The sequence below is a fragment of the Podarcis melisellensis genome (genome assembly GCF_964234715.1).
Source record: "Podarcis melisellensis genome assembly, chromosome: 4".
Taxonomy (NCBI): domain Eukaryota; kingdom Metazoa; phylum Chordata; class Lepidosauria; order Squamata; family Lacertidae; genus Podarcis; species Podarcis melisellensis.
The window spans coordinates 25,936,484-25,956,063 of NC_138531.1; the positions used below are offsets into that span (position 1 = coordinate 25,936,484).

The window sequence follows — 19,580 nt, forward strand, 5'->3', positions numbered from 1 at the left end:
CTGGAATGACAAAAGCAAGATGACTTTGCTTTATTTTCTGAGCAGAGTTTTTAAAAAAAGACAAAAACAAGGTTAAATTATTTTTCAGAATAGCAGGAGCTAAAAACAGTAGACCAGAGTCTATTTCACTCAGTTTGTTGTTCTATATTAAGGAACAGAGAGGAACAAGAATTTTTAAAATATTAAAAACAGTGCTGCTATTTCTGTAACTGATTTGGTCATGTGCCTTGTAGCTGCTTTAGGTTTAAATAGTTTGCATATTAATGTAGGGTTTTCCAGATTTTGAAGCAAGCAGGGTGTAATATTCAACTAAGTAAGCCCATTACTATTACTCAGTGCTAGGAAGAAAGGCCAATATTTTCATTTTCGTTCTCTATTACAGTAACTAAAATATTCCCAAACACAACTAGCCCTTTAATTTGCAGCACCACAGATCAAAATCGCCCACTCCCAGGAAATTCTTCAACTAAAACATTAAGGAACAATCCCAGGGCCCTATCCCAACAGAAACAAATGGGCTGAGACATATGGGCTTTGTTTCATTTGCTATACATGGAGCATTCATAAAACTGGGCCCAATTTTATGGAACCTCCTTCCAGTTGAGGTAACACAGTCCACCTACCCCTGACCCCAAAACCTACCGAAGACTTTTAATCCAGCAGGCATTGTAAGCTTGATTTAATAGCTTTAACCAATTTTCACCTGTTCAGTATTATATTTTCTGTATACCACGTAGGGACTATTGTAACCAAGTAGTATATACCGTCTTTTTCGCTCCACAGGACACAGTTTTTCCCTCTTAATCTAAGGGGGAAAGTCTGTGCATCCTATGGAGTGAATGCAGGGGGGAGACAGGCAGGAAAAGCCCCCAAGGCAGGAAAACCGCACACAAGTTTCACGCGGCTCTTGCGGGCTTTTCCCCAGGAGGGAGAAGGGACTGACGCGGCCAGTCAGTCCCTTCTCCCTCCTCGTAGAAAAGCCCACAGAAGCTGCGCGCTCCTTAAAGGGTGCTCGGCTCCTGTGGGCTTTTGCAGGAGGTGGGGGAATTGCCATAGCTGCGCACAGCCTCTCCAGCCGGGAGAGGCTGCGCAAGGCTAAAGAAGCCAAGGCAGCGAGCGCGATCCATCCCGCTCACTGCCTTGGTTTCTTTAGCCACGCTTCTTTAGCCACGCTGGAGAGGTTTAGCTCCCAGCTGGAGAGGTTGCGCGGCTATGGCAGAAGCCAAGGGATGGATCCTGCTCGCTGTCTTGGCTTCTTTGCTCTTTGGGGCTGGGGAATATTTTTTTTCTTGATTTCCCCCTCTAGGTGCGTCTTGTGGTGCATTCTATAGAGCGAAAAATACGGTAAGCTGTTTAAACAAATCAATAATATTATATAAGCAAAGTGCCACTTTCAAGCCCAAGATGGCTTCCAAGGACCATTTTACCTCATTCTTTTCTGAGAAAAGGCAGAAACAGAAGGAAACCCTATCCATGGACAATACTTTGCAAGAACCGCACAGCATGACTCCACTGGGACCTGTATGTGACAGGAAGTCACGAATGACCACAGCATGTGTGCGGGCATCGTGTGTGACAATCTGCACACGGCTTTCACTCAATTTCTACATAGAAGTGTGCTAGAAACATATACTGTGTGAAGTGATTCTTAGGTTTTGTTGTGCACCATTGTACTGTTAAACACACACACACACACACACGAGAGAGAGGGGGAGAGAGTTGTGCATTTTCTCCATCAGCTCCTTCTACAAATATTTCAAGAGAGGCAAGCAGTCTTGAATAGAGTCCCATTAATGAGCTTGCCCAAACTCTACAATCTGTTAAGGAACACAGACAAGTTATTTTCTGAAACTCAATAATAATTGCCTATGAATAATTCACATTAAGTTATGGGAAGAAGAAGAAGAAGAGGAAGAAATCAGTTAATGAATGCAACATGCTGGCTTTCACAATAGCGCCACTGAAAGGTAGAGATAAGTAAATTAATCAGATACAGGTAATCTGAACACCCAAATAGCACTCTACATCATTCGAAGCATGCACGTGTAAGAAAGTAATTTTTAAAAGCAACGTCTTAAACATAATGGAGTGAATATCTCTAGTAGAAAAATTCAGAATCTTTCAGCATTTTGATTTACAATATTAAGTAGGCTGTTGCATCCTAAATATATATGCAGTGATACCTCTAGTTATGAACTTAATTCATTCCAGAGGTCTGTTCTTAACCTGAAACTGTTCTTAACTAGAGCCGTGCATTCGGTAATGGGGCCTCTTGCTGCCACTGCACCGCTGGCACATGATTTCTGTTCTCATCCTGGAGCCAAGTTCCCAACTCAAGGTAACTCTTCCAGGTTAGCGGAATTTGTAGCCTGACGCGTTTGTAACCTGAGGCATTTGTAACTCGAGGTACCACTGTATATATATTATAGGAACAGGGAAACCCATTCATCAGAAATAATGACTCGACTCTGCAAAAAGAGTAAAAATGGTTTGAACCAGGCTGACTGCTTGTTGAAATTTCACCATTTGGGTATTTATTTGTTTCATACTGTTACAAGAAAAGGTAGTACTAAGATACTTAAAAGCAGCTAAATCTAAAGCAGCATCAACAGGCTTAAAATAAACCAATGCCTAGGATACATTCGCAAATAAAAACAGACACACATGAGGCAACTCTTTTTCAGAAGGGCTTGCCTTACTCTCGTCAATTCATGCACACATTTTATGAGCAAAACTATTTTCCTTACTGTTCCCACTCCAATAAGAGATGTGATGTGAAAATATCCCAGAATGCTCCTTCCTAATATCTGTGGTAGGACAAAGGCCCCTGGAGCCCTGATCTGGTAATGTCCACATGAAGAAGGACAGGGATATGTAATTCCCCTTACGGAAGACATCATGCTCCCTCTCTCCCTTCCACTCCCCTCAGAGGGCCAAATCAAATGTCATGTGCCCCACCCGAAGGCTGCTGAAGAGGAGGAGAGCTTCACACAGGAGGGCACAACAGCCTCCATCTTGAAAACCACAAATGGAAAGAAGTCCACCTAAGAGGACTTGTCCTCTTTCTTCTCCCCACCACCCACAGCTTCCAAAAGGGCTATCCAGAGGGTTGGGGAACTTTCCTGAGCAATGTGGGAAAGAGCATAGGGGGGCAGCACTGAAAAGGTGACCCAAAATCAGGCAGATGAACTTGTAGCTCCATTCATACAAGGTTCCTCTTCAAGATTTTGGGTAAGTTCCCACAACCATCCAACAGCTCACCTCCTATCCCACACTGTTCGCTTGGGTCCCCCAACTCCAAAGAGGCTTCAATGGGGCTATAGAGGGAGCTGCAAGGGTGCCTTTGAGAGGGTCTGTTGTTGCAGCTCCCTGATAGTGGAATCCTCTCCCCAGTGAAGTCCACGTAGTGCCATCATTAACTTCTCTCTTTTTCCAGCCAACTGGTGGCTGATGGTGATTTTGCTATTTCTTGATATTACTTTGCTGCTCAAGATCTGCTGCTGTTTTATTGGGTCTGTTCTATGGGTTATTGTATGTCTTTAATAATAATAATAATAATAATAATAATAATTTATTATTTGTACCCTGCCCATCTGGCTGGGTTTCCCCAGCCACTCTGGGCGGCTTCCACAGAAACCAAAAATACACTAAAATCACGCATTAAAAACTTCCCTGAACAGGGCTGCCTTAAGATGTCTTCTGAATGTCAGGTAGTTGTTTATCGCTTTGACATCTGATGGGAGGACGTTCCACAGGGTGGGCGCCACTACCGAGAAGGCCGTCTGCCTGGATCCCTGTAGCTTTGCTTCTCACAATGAGGGAACCGCCAGAAGGCCCTCGGCGCTGGACCTCAGTGTCCGGGCAGAACGATGGGGGTGGAGATGCTCCTTCAGGTATACTGGGCCGAGGCTTTAATATGTAACATACACAAATTGTTCTTCTGATTTGCTTTATGATCTTAAAATTTTGGAAGTTTGGAGACTCCTTATGTTGCAACTAATAAATGGAATTAAAATCCTTATTCACAGATCACAGGATCCAAGTTCATATTTGTACTGAGCTCGGTCTGTGAGTCAATCCAATTGCACAGGCCACTTCTATGCTGCCACAGCTGATCCCTAGTAGGAAGATGGCTTGGAGAGGCTCCAAAATATTGCGCTGACTCATTCAGAAAAGCCCAACATAAACTTACACACACCCCATATTGCAGAGTAGTACAATACACAAGTAACATCTGTAGTCTCAATAAGCAAACTGTGTTTGTCAGGCACTGAGAGGTAACAGAAGAACAGATAAAGAGAATCAAAATTAAGTTACGACATGCGGTAATTTATGTTCATTAAATGTTACCTTTAAAAGCTTGATTTTGTCCGGATCGGCGTAACTGAATGAAATGGAATGCTAGGGACGTCAAAAGCAAAAAAGGGTTTATTTAAGCACTTACCAGAGTGTAGAAAATAATTTCCCCATTGTTCACACTGATGATAAACTTCACACTGAGCAATTTCGTTTTCGTGATGAGGAAATGCAAGATCGATTCCACCAGTGTGGATATCCAAATGTCCTCCAAACACCAGACTACAACAAAAGCAATCAATGAGTGGGAGTTGGGGGAGGGGAGGAGAAAAAAGACAGAGAAACACATTCCTGTTACAGTTCAGTAAAGAGAAGAATTGGGAGCCAGCTCTGGAATTTATTCAAACCACTGCATCAGCTTAAGTTTATCATACAAGGAATCATCTATATATAGGTTTCCTATTAGCCAAATGAAGTGTGTGTGTGTGTGTGTGTGTGTGTGTGTGTGTGTGATTTTTTAAAACATTACAAGGCAAAGCCAGTTTAAGAGGAGCACCTTGCAAAGTGTGTTTTTCCAGGATTCTAAGACTGATTTCAATCGGCCGTGGTGTTTTTTGCAGAATAAGAGCCACAGAGGGACAGTCTGTGCAGCGAGCTTTTCCTACCCATGCCTGGGTATGCATCAGCAAATGCAATGTTTGAACAAGGCAACCACAGTTGCAACCAGCAGCAATTGTGCCCAAGCGTTTCAATAAGGCAGAAGCAGATGCAACTGCAGCACAATAGTTCTGGATGGCGTCATTCATTATTGCCAAATTAACCAGCAAGCTGAGCTCCGTTAACAAAGTGTTTGGAGTTCCATCCAGTACGAGGTGCCTGTTCTCTGCTCCCTTGCACACATATAAAGGGATGGCATTAAATTGAGCCACTTACTTGAATGCTGCAGTACTTCCGTTTACCTCTAGATGGAAGTGGCCTTACCCTTATTAAACACTGTAATCTCAGCCCCAAAGAGTTTAACTGAGACGGCAGAGGAACTGCAGCCTTAGTCCAGCTTCCAGATTGTCAAAGACTACCTATCTCCATTGTCTCTCAAGACAGACCGAGGACAACAACACTGATCATTATTTTATATTGCTTATAGATATTTTATTGACTAAGCAGTTTACAATTTGTTCTCAGTAAAGGAAATATATTTTGTTGAGGACTACTTGTTCCGGTCCCTTGTTTTCCATGAACTACATTAGAAGCTGTTTTTGAAATGGCTTCTGAGTTGAAGTGCTTTGGGGGACCCAATCCAGCTGAACTGAACAGACAGCATGAAGTGGAGAAGAGGGAAGCACTCCTAGGTCTACAAAGACTTGTCCTTTTGCCTATCTGTCACCTAAAAATGATGTCACCTTGTGTGTTCCAAGTACAGATGCACAGACCGTAGGAGCTGCCATTTTGTTCGACATTCACCGCCATAAACTCCAGATAAGTCAAAGTAAGAAGAACCTGTAGGATCAGGCCAATGGCTCAGGATAGCTCAGTATCTCAAGGGCTAACCAGATTGCTTGCAGGAAGCCTTAAGTATGCCAGCTTCTCTCTCTGTTTCTACTCTGGCTTTGCAGACTGCCTAAAATAACATTGTACAGTCATACCTTTTGTTACAGATGCTTCAGGTTGCTTTTTTTGGGTTGCGGATCATCAAAGCCCAGAAGTACCGGAATGGGTTACTTCCGGGTTTCGGTGGTCGTGCATGCACAGAAGCGCTAAATCACGCTTTGCGCATGCGCAAAAGCGCCGAATTGTAATCCGTGCATGCGCAGATGCGGGTTGCGAACACTGCGGGTTGCGAACATGCATCCCGCATGGATCATGTTCTCAACCTGAACGTCCACTGTAAACCGCAGTTTAGGAATCACTGGCTTGGCTCCCCTGTAGGATCATTGCATCTCTCGTATTGGTGTGCTCTCCTGACTTGCCACGGCGCATCAAAGCAAGTGCAAGATGTGGGCTACAAAGGCATCAGATGTTACTGCGTTTAGTTTGCAGCCCTTCCACTCAAAAGAGCTGTCCTTAAAATGTGATTTCATTATTTGCTTTCTCCCTCAAACTGCAATTGCCATTAATTGTCACTTATTAAAAATTTAAACTGTTTTCAACAGAAACCCTCCGTGACTCACATGTCAATCGCTTTCTAATGCATGCTCATAAAAAAACAAAGACGAAGAAGTCCAGACCGGCTGACCTTGATATCGTTGAACACTCAATGTGCCAGCCAGGCCTTCCGTTCCCCCAGGGAGAACCCCAGCACGTCTCTTGAGGTTTGGCTGCCTTCCAAAGAGCGAAATCCTTCACGTTACGCTTATCGCTGTCGGCTGCCAATAACAAGGGGTGACGCATTAACAAAGATGCTCAGAATGAGTTAAGTGTGTAAAAGAGATCTCTGCTATATTCCGTACGTAATCTGGACAGCTTCATGTGTCTCACCAACGCGTCTCAAGACCTGCCACTAGGCCTTAGGCCACTTTCAGTGCAATTTTAAAGGCCAAATATTTAGGGAGCAGGGTCACCTGAGGGGAGCATCACAAAATCACAGCAGGGGAATCAGAATCATAGAATTGTAGGAGTTGGAAGAGAACTTGAGGGTCGTCAAGTTCAACCCCTTGCAATGCAAGGAATCTCAACACATGGTCCTCCATCCAATTTAGAAACATACTGGACCCTGCTTAACTTTGCAAATGTGCTAGAAGTTTTATGGCTGCACCACTAGGAGGGCATCTCTGTGGGAGCTGTCAGTTTTTGTTTTTAGTAAAAATGGACAAAAACGGGTGCAGGGGTTGTCCAGAGCACCACAGTGATGTACTTATGGAAGCAGAAATAACCTGTATAAATTAAATTTAAAACTGGGGGGTCCCACAAAAGACCCTTTAGGAGCCAGGTGCAGCCCATGTGCTACAGCTTAGCACCCCTGGCTTACACAGAACCAAGTTAAAACAGAGCTACTAGCCTCCTTTCTATGTATTATATACTTTTTGCATAGAGTACATAGAAAGCCTCCGTAATTCATGCAGAAGCCAACACAGCTTTTGTTAACTTACCTGGTTCCTCTTGGGTGTCAGGGTAAACCTGTGTTAGCTTTCCGTATCTGTCTCCCCTAGAACGGACATCAAAATATACATTACCTGTCGGAAATAAACAGTTTGGTCTTATTACAAAGATGGAAGCGATTAGGCCTACTGATTTAAGGCAGGGGTAGCAAATGTAGAGGGACTCTGGTGGCGCTGTGGTCTAAACCACTGAGCCTAGGGCTTGCCGATCAGAATGTCGGCGGTTCAAATCCCCGCGACAGGGTGGGCTCCTGTTGCTCAGTCCCTGCTCCTGCCAACCTAGCAGTTCAAAAGCACGTCAAAGTGCAAGTAGATAAATGGGTACCGCTCTGGCGGGAAGGTAAATGGCGTTTCTGTGTGCTGCTCTGGTTTGCCAGAAGCGGCTTAGTCATGCTGGCCATATGACCCAGAACCTGTACGCCGGCTCCCTCAGCCAATAAAGCGAGATGAGTGCTGCAACCCCAGAGTCGGCCACGACTGGACCTAATGGTCGGGGTCCCTTTACCTTTACCTAGCAAATGTAGTGCTCTACAGAAGTTGCTGGATCACAATTCTCATCATCCCTGAGGATTGACTGTCCTGGCTGGAGCTGATGAGAGTTGGAGGACACCCTGTTGACTATCCTTGGATTAAGGGGAAACTCTATACCTGGGTTTCCCAAACTTGGGTCTTCAGCTGGTTTTGGACTACAATCCCCATCATCCCTGACTAATGATCCTGCTAGCTAGGGATGATGGGAGTTGTAGTCCAAAAGCAGCTGGAAACCCAAGTTTGGGAAACCCTGAGCTACACATTCCTCTATACAATGGTACCTCAGGTTACATACGCTTCAGGTTACATATGCTTCAGGTTACATATGCTTCAGGTTACAGACTCCGCTAACCCAGAAATAGTGCTTAAGGTTAAGAACTTTGCTTCAGGATGAGAACAGAAATCGTGCTCCAGCAGCACGGCAGCAGGAGGAGGCCCCATTAGCTAAAGTGGTGCTTCAGGTTAAGGACAGTTTCAGGTTAAGAACGGACCTCCAGAACGAATTAAGTACTTAACCCGAGGTACCACTGTATTTATGCACCCAGCACACCACCACACAGGGTACTGAACAGTGCCAAGCAACCATGGGGAGATGGTACCCCTATACTGATCACATAAACCAAGCAGGCTGCATGTGGAATCATCTGCCAAAGTGGACTGGCCCAAGGTCACTCAGTGAACTGTGAGTCGGGATTTGAACCCTGCTCTCACAGGTCCTCATCTGCCACTCTTAACTACTAGGCCACAATGGCTCAAAGTTAATAGTTACATTAACTCTGCATTTGCTATTTAACAGCTGTACAAGATGTATTCAAGGCAACATGGGGGTGGGGGGACAGACAAAAAAATGTCTTCTACACTAATTAACATGCAATTGAATAGTTCAGAAGATTTACCTTTCGATGTTGCATAACCGTGCCCGCTAGCAACGATCTGCTGTATAAAAGAAATGATCTGAGGAATATTTTCAGTCACTCTCATATATATTGTAGGAGGTAGAACCTGAAAATTTAAAAGAAGTCATCAGCTTTGATTAATAAATGTGGACTATCAGCAGCAGGTTTAAGTGTTACCTGGTCGATAGAATAACAAAAAGAACACCAAGTTCACAGGAAGCATCAATGACATTGGGGAGACATTTACCTACTGGTAAATATGCATAGGGGACACAGGTGGCACTGTGGGTTAAACCACAGAGCCTACGACTTGCCAATCAGAAGGTCGGTGGTTTGAATCCCCGTGATGGGGTGAGCTCCCGTTGCTCGGTCCCTACACCTGCCAACCTAGCAGTTCAAAAGCACGTCAAAGTGCAAGTAGATAAATAGGTACCGCTCCGGCGGGAAGGTAAACAGCATTTCCGTGCGCTGCTCTGGTTCGCCAGAAGCGGCTTAGTCATGCTGGCCACATGACCCGGAAGCTGTACACCGGCTCCCTTGGCCAATAAAGCGAGATGAGCGCCACGACCCCAGAGTCGGCCACGGCTGGACCTAATGGTCAGGGGTCCCTTTACCTTAAATATGCATAGGCAATTAGCTCAACAGACCAAGGAAGAGGTCCACCACTGCCCAGGCATCTTTTCCAACAAATAAAAGATGTCTTCCATATTAAGAGGAAATATATGTACCTTTAAAGCATCCATGTCTTGCTTGAAGTCCTCCTCATAAAAACGAGCAAGAGACACTGGTGATATGCCCATCTGTAAGAAAGGAACGCACAGGTAAATTTGTTTGATCAGTTAGTTAATAGCGAACTGAAGGAGAGAAAAGAAATCCAAGATAAAACCAATAAGCCACATTAACTGCTAGCCTGAGGAGCACAACAATCTTACATATCAAGGGAGAAGGGAACTGATCTTTTTTTGTAGGGGGGGACGGGGACATCCTTAATCTAAAGGTAGCTTCCATTTCAAACATGGAATTAAAAATACCCTCATTCATAGTCAGGAATAACAGGTGACAGCTCTCCGGAGCCCTGACAACAACAAAAACCCCAAACGACCATATTGTCAGAAAAGCAGTGTTCAATGTCTGGATAAAATATAAAGACTTATTGGAAAATAAGACCCCAAGGTGGTTATCACCAATGGAAGCTAAGGCCCCGAAAAGACTCAATATGGAGGCCAAATGGCCGAAATATTGGGAAATAATAGAAAAAGATGGAGATAACTGGAGGTTGCAGAGTTTGGAGAAACTAAAAGATAAAGTGCGAGATTGGTTACACTACACTCAGATTAAAGAAGTTTTTAAGTTGGACAAAAAGATAGGATTCCAGGTGGAAAAATCAAAGTTAGAAACAGAACTGTTAGAACCCAGTTCTAAGATACTTTCAAGAATGTATAACTTGCTGCTAAAATGGAACACACAAGATGAAACGGTCAAATCAGCTATGATAAAATGGGCGCAGGACATAGGGTACAATATTATGTTTGCTGACTGGGAAAGGTTATGGACCACCGGCCTGAGATTCACGGCATGTAATGCCTTGAAAGAAAATATTATGAAAATGATATATAGGTGGTACATGACCCCAGTCAAGCTTGCAAAGATTTACCATTTGTCAGATAATAAATGTTGGAAATGTAAAGAAACGGAAGGAACGTTTTTTCACCTCTGGTGGACCTGCCCTAGAGTTAAGGCTTTCTGGGAAATGATATATAATGAGCTGAAAAAGGTATTTAAGTATACGTTTCCTAAGAAACCAGAGGCCTTTCTTTTAGGCATTGTTGGCCAGAGGGTGTTAAAGAAAGACCGAACTTTTTTTATGTATGCAACAGCAGCAGCAAGGATACTCATCGCTAAATACTGGAAAACCCAAGATTTGCCCACACTGGAAGAATGGCAGATGCAACTGATGGACTATATGGAACTGGTGGAAATGACTGGCAGAATCCGTGACCTGGGAGAAGAAGCTGTGGAGAAGGACTGGAAGAAATTTAAGGATTATTTACAAAAACACTGTAAATTGTATGAATGTTAAGAAAGATGTAAGATTAGCAACAATACGGCACCAAGAAGTTAGTTAAAAGGAATATGAAGATAAATGTAATTAAAAGAAAAGATAAATTTTGGATAAATACTATGTTAAAATTAAGTTTTTAAAACCAGGATCTAAATTATCTAAAATTAGGGATATAATATTGGAAAATTATATTATAAGAATTGAAACAAGGTAATAAATTGCTGGTAAAGTTTGAGATTTTGGAATGCAGGAACGAGAGTTGTGAGGAAGTCCAATGAGGTGAATGAAATGTGGATATTGAAAAATTATATGTTATTCTGTATGTTTTCTTACTGTTTAAACAAAATTTTAATAAATATTATTATAAAAACAAAAACAAAAACCCCAAACGTTCAGGGAAATTCCTTGAAACACTTAATACTATTTATCATTTCATTGAGATAAAAATAGATACAATTCAAAATGGGTCAAACTAGACTGGTAATGGAGCGATATGCCCCCCCCTGCCCCACAGCACACCCATTTGTTTTGATTACTGTTTGGGGCTGAGGCCTACAAAAGCAAGTGTTTATCATTTTGAAGGAATTCTCTTGGTTTTAGCTCCCTAGCATCACCAGAAAGTCAGCTCAGAGGGGGAATCACCACAAAAGAAGAAGAAGAGTTTGGATTTGATATCCCGCTTTATCACTACCCAAAGGAGTCTCAAAGCGGCTAACATTCTCCTTTCCCTTCCTCACCCACAACAAACACTCTGTGAGGTGAGTGGGGCTGAGAGACTTCAGAGAAGTGTGACGGGCCCAAGGTCACCCAGCAGCTGCATGTGAAGAAGCTGGGAAGCAAACCCGGTTCACCAGATTACGAGTCTATCACTCTTAACCACTACACCACACTGGCTCTCAAATCGTATTGCACCAAATCGTATTGTCTATGTGACATCTTTATGCTGCCCACAGGATCCCATATTGTTTGGGACAGTCTTTCCCAGCCTGGTGCTCTCTATATGTTTCTGACGGCAATTCCCCATCAACTCCAACTCCAGCACAAACAAACACCAAGTTGGAGAAGGCTGATCTGGGATCATGCAGGAAGCAGCCTGGGATTATTATTTTTTGCTTATGTTTTAAAAAGTATTTTCAGGACTTTGGATCTTCCCCTTCAGAGCTGGTGGGAAAGAAGGAACTATGAGCGACAAGTAAAAATGTTAAGTACTGTACGGACGAAAGCTTGGTGGAGCCCCATATGGTACAAGAGGCACCATACGTCAACAACTCAAGTTACGACATTTAAATGTTCCAGAAATTCCCAGCATACAAAAACTGAGCTGCTCAATGCCAATATATTATGCCAAATGTTAGGACAGAAAATTGGGCAGATGGGGAAACAGATAAAATTTACTAAATTGCAAGGATAGAACTGGTTTAACTACATTTAGGTAGGTTAGCATTTGATGGCACTGGGGCATCCTGGTAGAATTGTGACAGATAACTGATAAAGAAGCTTTAAAATGTGATAATGATTTCCAGTCCTTGTTAAGTGGAAACCCTGGTTATTATTTATTAATTTTAAAAGTATACCACAGTACACACACGCTCCCCCTCTCTCTATATATATAAATCTCTAGGTGGTTTACACAAAAGCTATAAAAAAATGACAATCACCACCACCAATAAAAGTTCCTAAAAATGTGGTAAGAACACAAAACTGTATAGCACAAAGAAAAAACAAGCATTGTGCAAAACAAAATAAACATGAAGAAGTCCAGGAAAGTTTAGGTCAGGCATCCCCAAACTTAGCCGTCCAGCTGTTTTGGGGCTACAACTCCCATCATCCCTATCTAACAGGACCAGTGGTCAGGGATGATGGGAATTGTAGTCACAAAACATCTGGAGGGCCGAGTCCTGGGGGTGCCTGGTTTAGGTGAACATAATCTTAAAGAAGCATTCTAAGGTATTGCCGTTTCTGCCTCACAAATAACCCAAGGATGGGTGCTATCGTCAAGAAGGCTCACTTCTTAAGCATTGTCAACAACTAACAACCAGGTGGTCACAGAACAACTGGCAGCCTCTCCTTTGAAGATCTTAAAAGATTGACTTGTTCTGTACCAGGGGAAGCAGTCTGCAGAATATTCTGGTTCCCAAAGTTTTAAATAACAACAACCAAACCCTTCTGAACATGGCTCAGCAGCTAATAGCCAGTGCACATCTTTCAACACTGGTGTAACATGTGTATAGCTTGGTGTCCCACCAAGCACTATAGTAGCTGCACTTGGTGCTAGCTGCAGATTCCAAACCAGGTACAAGGGCAGCCCCAAAATAGCACATCACAGTAGTCTAATTGTGAGGTTATCTATGCATAAACTACTGCAGCAAGGCTATCCCTCTCCAGGAATGGTTGCAACAGTCAAAATTGGCAATGTGTGTTCTGAACCACTGATGTCACCTGATCCATCACTAGTGACAGCAATGGATCTCAGAGAAATCCCAAAATACACACTTCCTCCTTCAGAGGCATTCCTATCCAGCTAACTTCATTCCTTTATCACAGCTAACGCTGCCACAGCTGCATTACTTAACAGATGTTAAGGTAGGAGATGGAAATTTACTTCAAGAGGGACAGGCATGGGGACAGATCTCCTAACCGGAATTGAGAGAAGCCTCTCTCTTGTTTGGCTGAGGCCTAGCAGAAATTTTCACCTACAAAAAGATAAAGAGAGTCTGCAAATATCCCAAATTTTGCTCCTGCCATGCAATACAGTCATACCTCGGGTTACAGACACTTTAGGTTGCGTTTTTCCGGGTTACGGACCCGCGGAAACCCAGAAGTACCGGAATGGGTTACTTCCAGGTTTCGGGGTCGCGCATGCGCAGAAGCACTAAATCACGCTTTGTGCATGTGCAGAAGCGCCGAATCGCAACCCACACATGCAAAGACGCACCGCTGCATCTCGCATGGATCACGTTCGCAACCCAAGCATCCACTGTATCTGTTTCATTTCACAGCCGACCTAGACTGGCTATAATGCAAACAGTCCAATACAGCACATTTGTAAAATCCACTGGATTGTGAACCAAAAAGCAAGCTGAACTATATATATACTTACCTCACTGGCTCTTTTAATTATTTTGTCATCTATATCTGTAATCCCCATCACCATGACGACTTCCTTTCCAAATATCTTTGTCAGTATTCTTCGAATTATATCAAATTTAACATAGGAGCTGAAAGAGAGGGGGAAAGGCACATGTATTACGGGCCTCAGCTAGATATGAAACAGGTTGGTTTTATGTTAAGTAGACATACTGAAGCTAGGATTTTATTTTATTTTTTGCTTCAGAAACCTCAGCAGAAAGACGAACAGCTTGTTAAAGCATGAGGCACAGTGACCCATCATATTTTTGATCTCAGAAGTGAATTTTTCTCCACACCAGGCTGACTTCCCCCCCTATCTTTTCTTGCAAGCCTCACTTGGGTGCATTTAACTACACTTCTTATTCTGCAGGATGCTGATAGCTTGCACATGGCTAACTCCTCAGGGTTACAATTCTAGTATTCCTGCTCTCTGCGGAAAAACAGCTTGATGCTAATGTACTCATAATGTACTACACAAAGCAAGAGTCTATATTAGCCGGCTGGTGCAGAACTAATTCCAACAAAAATAAATGAAATTTTAGCATGTGAAGGCTTACCAAGCATGCCCAAGGTGTGCATGGTCATAGACAGTAGGTCCACAGCTATACCTGTGAATAAAATTAAGATCTACTAAGAAAAACACCAGAAGGCGTTACATAATGATTAGATTCAAAATTCACATCAACCATTACACAGTTGAATAAGGAGGGTGAAGCACATGACCTCTGAACTTGGAGCCCACTTTAGGCAGAGTAAAGGTAAAGGTAAAGGTAAAGGGACCCCTGACCATTAGGTCCAGTCGTGGCCAACTCTGGGGTTGCGGCGCTCATCTCGCTTTATTGGCCGAGGGAGCCGGCGTACAGCATGACTAAGCCGCTTCTGGCGAACCAGAGCAGTGCACAGAAATGGCGTTTACCTTCCCGCCAGAGTGGTACCTATTCATCTACTTGCACTTTGATGTACTTTCGAACTACTAGGTTGGCAGGAGCTGGGACCGAGCAACGGGAGCTCACCCCGTTGTGGGGATTCAAACCGCCGACCTTCTGATTGGCAAGTCCTAGGCTCTGTGGTTTAACCCACAGCACCACCCACGTACCTTTTTAGGCAGAGTAGGGAAAACTAATTCCGCGCCCCCACCCCCGGAAAAAACAAGTCTTTGTTAAGCAAACAATACAGTACAAGGTTCCTGGACTTGGTCCTTGCCCACACTCCTTAACTGCTGCCTCCTCTGTCAAGTTTGCCTAAAGCTTTCTGTTATTCTGTTCCTGGCCTTGCCTTGTTTCCTAGAGGTACCCAACATCTCGATTTCCCCATTTTTGAACTCACACCTGTTCCATTCAGTGTCCCTGTTCTCCACCATGTCTCAGCCTTCTGCTTACTTGCACACCTTCTGAGAAATTGCTTCCCTACCTCTCTCAAAGTCTGTATCCATTATGCCATGGTGCAATTCTGGTTTCAACTTTTTAAAAGCGCAGGCCACGTATAGCTGTGAGCCGGATTACTGAGCAAAACCCCACAACTAAATCCTACGCACACCTAATTGTAAGTTTCATCCACTTACTTCCACATAAATCACTCAAGGATTGTGCCACAACTCTTGCTGGTTTTTAATATTTAGGTAAAGGTAAAAGGACCCCTGACTGTAGGGTCCAGTCGCGGACGACTCTGGGGTTGTGGCGCTCATTTTGCTTTACTGGCCGAGGGAACGGTGTACAGCTTCTGGGTCATGTAGCCAGCATGACCAAGCCGCTTCTGGTGAACCAGAGCAGTGCACGGAAACGCCATTTACCTTCCCGGCGGAGCGGTACCTAGTTATCTACTTACACTTGACGTGCTTTCGAACTGCTAGGATGGCAGGAGCAGGGACCGAGCAACGAAAGCTCGCCCTGTTGCGGGGATTCGAACTGCCGACCTTCTGCTCACCAAGCCCTAGGCCCTGTGGTTTAGACCACAGCCCCACACGCGTCCTAATATTTTAATATTTAGCTAGACCCAAATGTACTGCATTACTAATTACTAGTTCCCCTGGAGCTTCGTTTCTAACAAACTGCAACATCTCAAAAGGTGAGACTTTTCCCTCTTCACTGCTGGGGGTGGGGGGCGGAGAGGAATCCATTTTATTTACCTATTTATTATTTACCTATCCATTTTATTGCTAGCTATGAAGGTGACCCGGCAAAGGGGGGGGGGATAAATTAAAAGGAATAGGAGCACAATTTTCTAAGTATTCTAACCAAGTCACCACATCCGCGTTTCGCAGGATGAGAGGCTCTTTCCTTCTGCTCAGGCTGTTGTACGCCTGGATGCCGCTGTCCTGGCCCGTGGGCTTGATCCACTTGGTCCCGCGCTCCGGACCACCGCTGCACCTTGCTCTCCGGGAAGCGATGCCCAGAAGATGCTTGCCTTCGCCGGCGGATAGGCGGAGGAGGGCCAGACTCCCATAACGCCTGAAACCCAGACTCTGCGAGAAGCAGGAGGAGGAGCAGCCGGCGCCGGTGCGCCAAGGAACGAAGCAAGCGCGAAACATGCTCCTCGACGGCGGCCCCGAAGCCTGTTTGGGGCGCTTTGGGTTTGGTTTCCCGGCTCCTCTTTACAAATCAGCTGCTTGTCGCCCAGGACAGCAACGCCACGGGCTGCGGCGCCCGCATGCTCGGGCTGCAGAAATGCAATGAGGAGGTAGCGCGCCTCCTCCTTGGCGTAACGAGGGCGGCGCTGCGCGGGCGCCGGAACCGCTCGGAAGAGGAAAGGGAGACGCGCACAGCCGGCCGCGCCTGTAGCAACAGCCGGCGCCGCCTGTGCGGCTACAGCCAGAAAACCCAGCAGGAAAAGGAGGAGCCTTCTCTGCCTGAAGCTGGGAGGGGAAAGCGAAGGGAAGGAGGCGGCATTTGGTTTGCTCGCCGCGCTGGTAGAATAGCGCCTCGGCTGCAATAGCTTTCGCATTCCTTCTCCTCGTCTCTTCTTCCAAATCCCCTGCTCTCCCGGTTCCCACTGACCTTGGAAATAGCGCGGCTGTCCTTAGCAGATAAAAGTATAGCTTCCGATGCAATGCGCGCATGAAGTCCTTTCAAGGAGACTGAATTGCTGGGAAAGGGCGCCTGAGGCGCGTAGGCTTTACCTCGCCCCGCGACATCCTTTTTTTTTGAAGTCGGTGGAACGGATCTGGTTAGCACCGTAAAATGTAAAACCCCCGGAGAGCTCCGAGCGCGGGCGACGGCGGCAGTTGGTTTTAGCACTAGCCTCGCTCCAGATCTACAAAGAGCAAGGTTTCCAATCTTTATGAGCATCGCACGGCAAAGTTATTGAGAGGAACCAGGATCTTAATTTTTGGAATCGGATTTATTTATTTTTTACAAAGTGCAAGGTATGGGGGAGGGGGGTAAATGTGAAAGAGTGTTATTTTTTATTTATTTTTTTAAACGATAAAATATTATTTTATTTATCGAAATGAAGCAAAACCTACAGTAAGAAGGGAAATAAGGCACTCGCTCTCAGTGGAAGACTGAATGGGGCAGCTGACAATCATGTGAGCCTCAGAAAGTGTGTTATTTGATTACTGTGGTACTTATTACTGTATTGCCTTGTAATTATAGGAGAAAAATTAGCCAGGATTCCTACAAATGCCTAAACATTTCCTGGTTATTAGTATTTTACATCAGTCCACTTGTTCCTTGGCAGAAGATCCACAGAAAAGGTTGATAGCTTTTATTGGGGTGGCCAATCAAGAATCTATTATTGTCAATGGCTCATTTACATCATTTTGCAGCCCTTGGGCCTCTACAGCCGAGCATTTTTTAATTGTTGAGTCATGTAGATGAGTATAAACATGTGTTCTGTGCTGGTTCTTTGTTGGTCCAATTAAGGCTGCAGTTCGAGACACATTTACTAGGGGGAAAGCTCCACAGAACACAGTGTGACATACTTTGGAGTGATCATAGACAGAAATGGATCACGCTACAACAGCCAGAACGGCCTCTGAATGTCCATTTGTCCTTGGTCTTGTCGATGACGAGTTGGCAGTAGGTATTTGCCAAGTGGGGTCCCAACCAGGTGTTCTTGGTAACTCTTCCCCAAGATTGGATTTTACACTACTCCAGCCCCCAACACGCTATTGAAACCAGCATCTCCCAGCAACAATGCAGTTTGGTTTTTTTAAAAGGGCACAATCCAGATGAAGGTAAGCATTTTTATCTTCAATTAAATTCGGTGGTAGTCCAAAATCACATGTACTTTTAAAAGTGCATTTAGTCATAACAAGTGTCTGCACAAGCTGAGTTTGCCAGTATGCAATTGACTCTCTCATACACATACATGCCAAGTCAAGAAGCACCCACTGTTCTGCAACCAGACAAGGAAATGGGCCCACAGGTATCCTATCGTTTTCTTCAGGATTTCTGAACGTAACCTGATAAATTTTCCTGCAGTCATGTCACCCACCCACCCACCCACCCACCAAAAACTGACGTGACTGCAGGAAAATTTATCAAGTTACATTTGAGTTCAATGGGACATGCTCCCAGAAGAGTGTGTACAGATTTGCAGCCTTAGTCTGTGTCCAATGCTTTATCTTTGTATAACATGTTTCATTGCATCCACAACTGTGTGCAAAAAAATAACGTTTACTGTAATGCATATAGCAGCTTAAGAGAACACAATTAAAAAATACGATTTATGTTTTGTCTAAGTCAGCATTATTTCTGTTAAACTGGAGTAAATGAGGCTAAATTAAGGGGCTAATCAACGGATCTAATTGCTAGCTGGGGAGGGGGGAGGCCACCCAAGTTGAGAAAAATCTTCCTGCCCCGAACTGTACTGTGCTGTCCAATAGACTCTGATTATAGAAAGGGTATCAGGCTTTGCCATACAAATACTAACCCTGCAAACCTATACATCAAAGTAAACTCCACTGAGTGCAATGGAGCTTACTCACAGGTAAGTGTGTCTAGATCTGGAGCCATAGTTTCTCTTGAGTTCCAGAAGACTCTAAAGCACTGAGCATCGTTTTTAGGATGCCCGACTTTGTTTCGCTTTCTACCAGACAGAACTAAAAGATGCAGGGGGGAGAGAAAGAGGAAAGGAAAAATTAACAAATTACAGGCTGCAGATTCCGGGAAGCGAAAGGCGGGAGAGGAAGGGGGGAGTGTGTCTTTCATGACTTAACCAATGGGCTTCAAGGATTTTTTAGGGGGCTGATGTGTGGGTGTTTCTTGCTTCTTACATGTACAGTAATAGCCATTGTTGCCTGGTGCAGAAAATGCAGAAAGGAAAAGTGAACCTTCCTGCTAGCCGGTGGAGACGTGGAAGACAACAAAGCACCGTGTCTTTTGGGAGAGCTCCTCCCCTTCTGCTACCAGCGAGATCCACCACTATTTAATCATGGCTTCAGCAGCGGCAGATCAGGAAAACTCTTATTAAACGAGCTTATTGGGGCAAATCCAGATCTCTGTTCTTGGCAACGGGTTGTGAAGGACATAGCATAGAATAAAAGAAGCTGCTTCCTTTGGAAATCTATCCCCCCTCCCGCTTTGGAGAGGGAAAAACCGAGCGTTTTGGAATGGATACAGATCCATGCTT

At 44.4% G+C, this 19,580-nt stretch overlaps 1 protein-coding gene and 1 long non-coding RNA gene across 3 annotated transcripts in view; one reads left to right on the plus strand and one right to left on the minus strand.

Moving 5' to 3' along the window:
• Nucleotides 1–16,787, minus strand: part of CARS2 (cysteinyl-tRNA synthetase 2, mitochondrial) — a 45,029-nt gene extending 28,242 nt beyond the window's left edge. For both annotated transcript variants that reach the window (XM_081908215.1, XM_081908216.1), the window contains exons 1-8: nt 16,244–16,787; nt 14,567–14,617; nt 13,981–14,098; nt 9,547–9,618; nt 8,819–8,924; nt 7,383–7,466; nt 6,530–6,659; nt 4,445–4,578 (exon numbers count right to left, since the gene is read on the minus strand). In XM_081908215.1, the coding sequence (XP_081764341.1) occupies nt 4,445–4,578; nt 6,530–6,659; nt 7,383–7,466; nt 8,819–8,924; nt 9,547–9,618; nt 13,981–14,098; nt 14,567–14,617; nt 16,244–16,536 (988 nt within the window). In that variant the 5' untranslated portion in view covers nt 16,537–16,787. The remainder of the gene's footprint in view (nt 1–4,444; nt 4,579–6,529; nt 6,660–7,382; nt 7,467–8,818; nt 8,925–9,546; nt 9,619–13,980; nt 14,099–14,566; nt 14,618–16,243) is intronic.
• LOC309368372 lies at nt 9–4,432 on the plus strand. Its single transcript, XR_014167746.1, has 3 exons — nt 9–765; nt 1,350–3,535; nt 3,909–4,432. It is a non-coding gene; the product is annotated as an uncharacterized lncRNA (long non-coding RNA).
• Nucleotides 16,788–19,580: the final 2,793 nt, after the last annotated feature.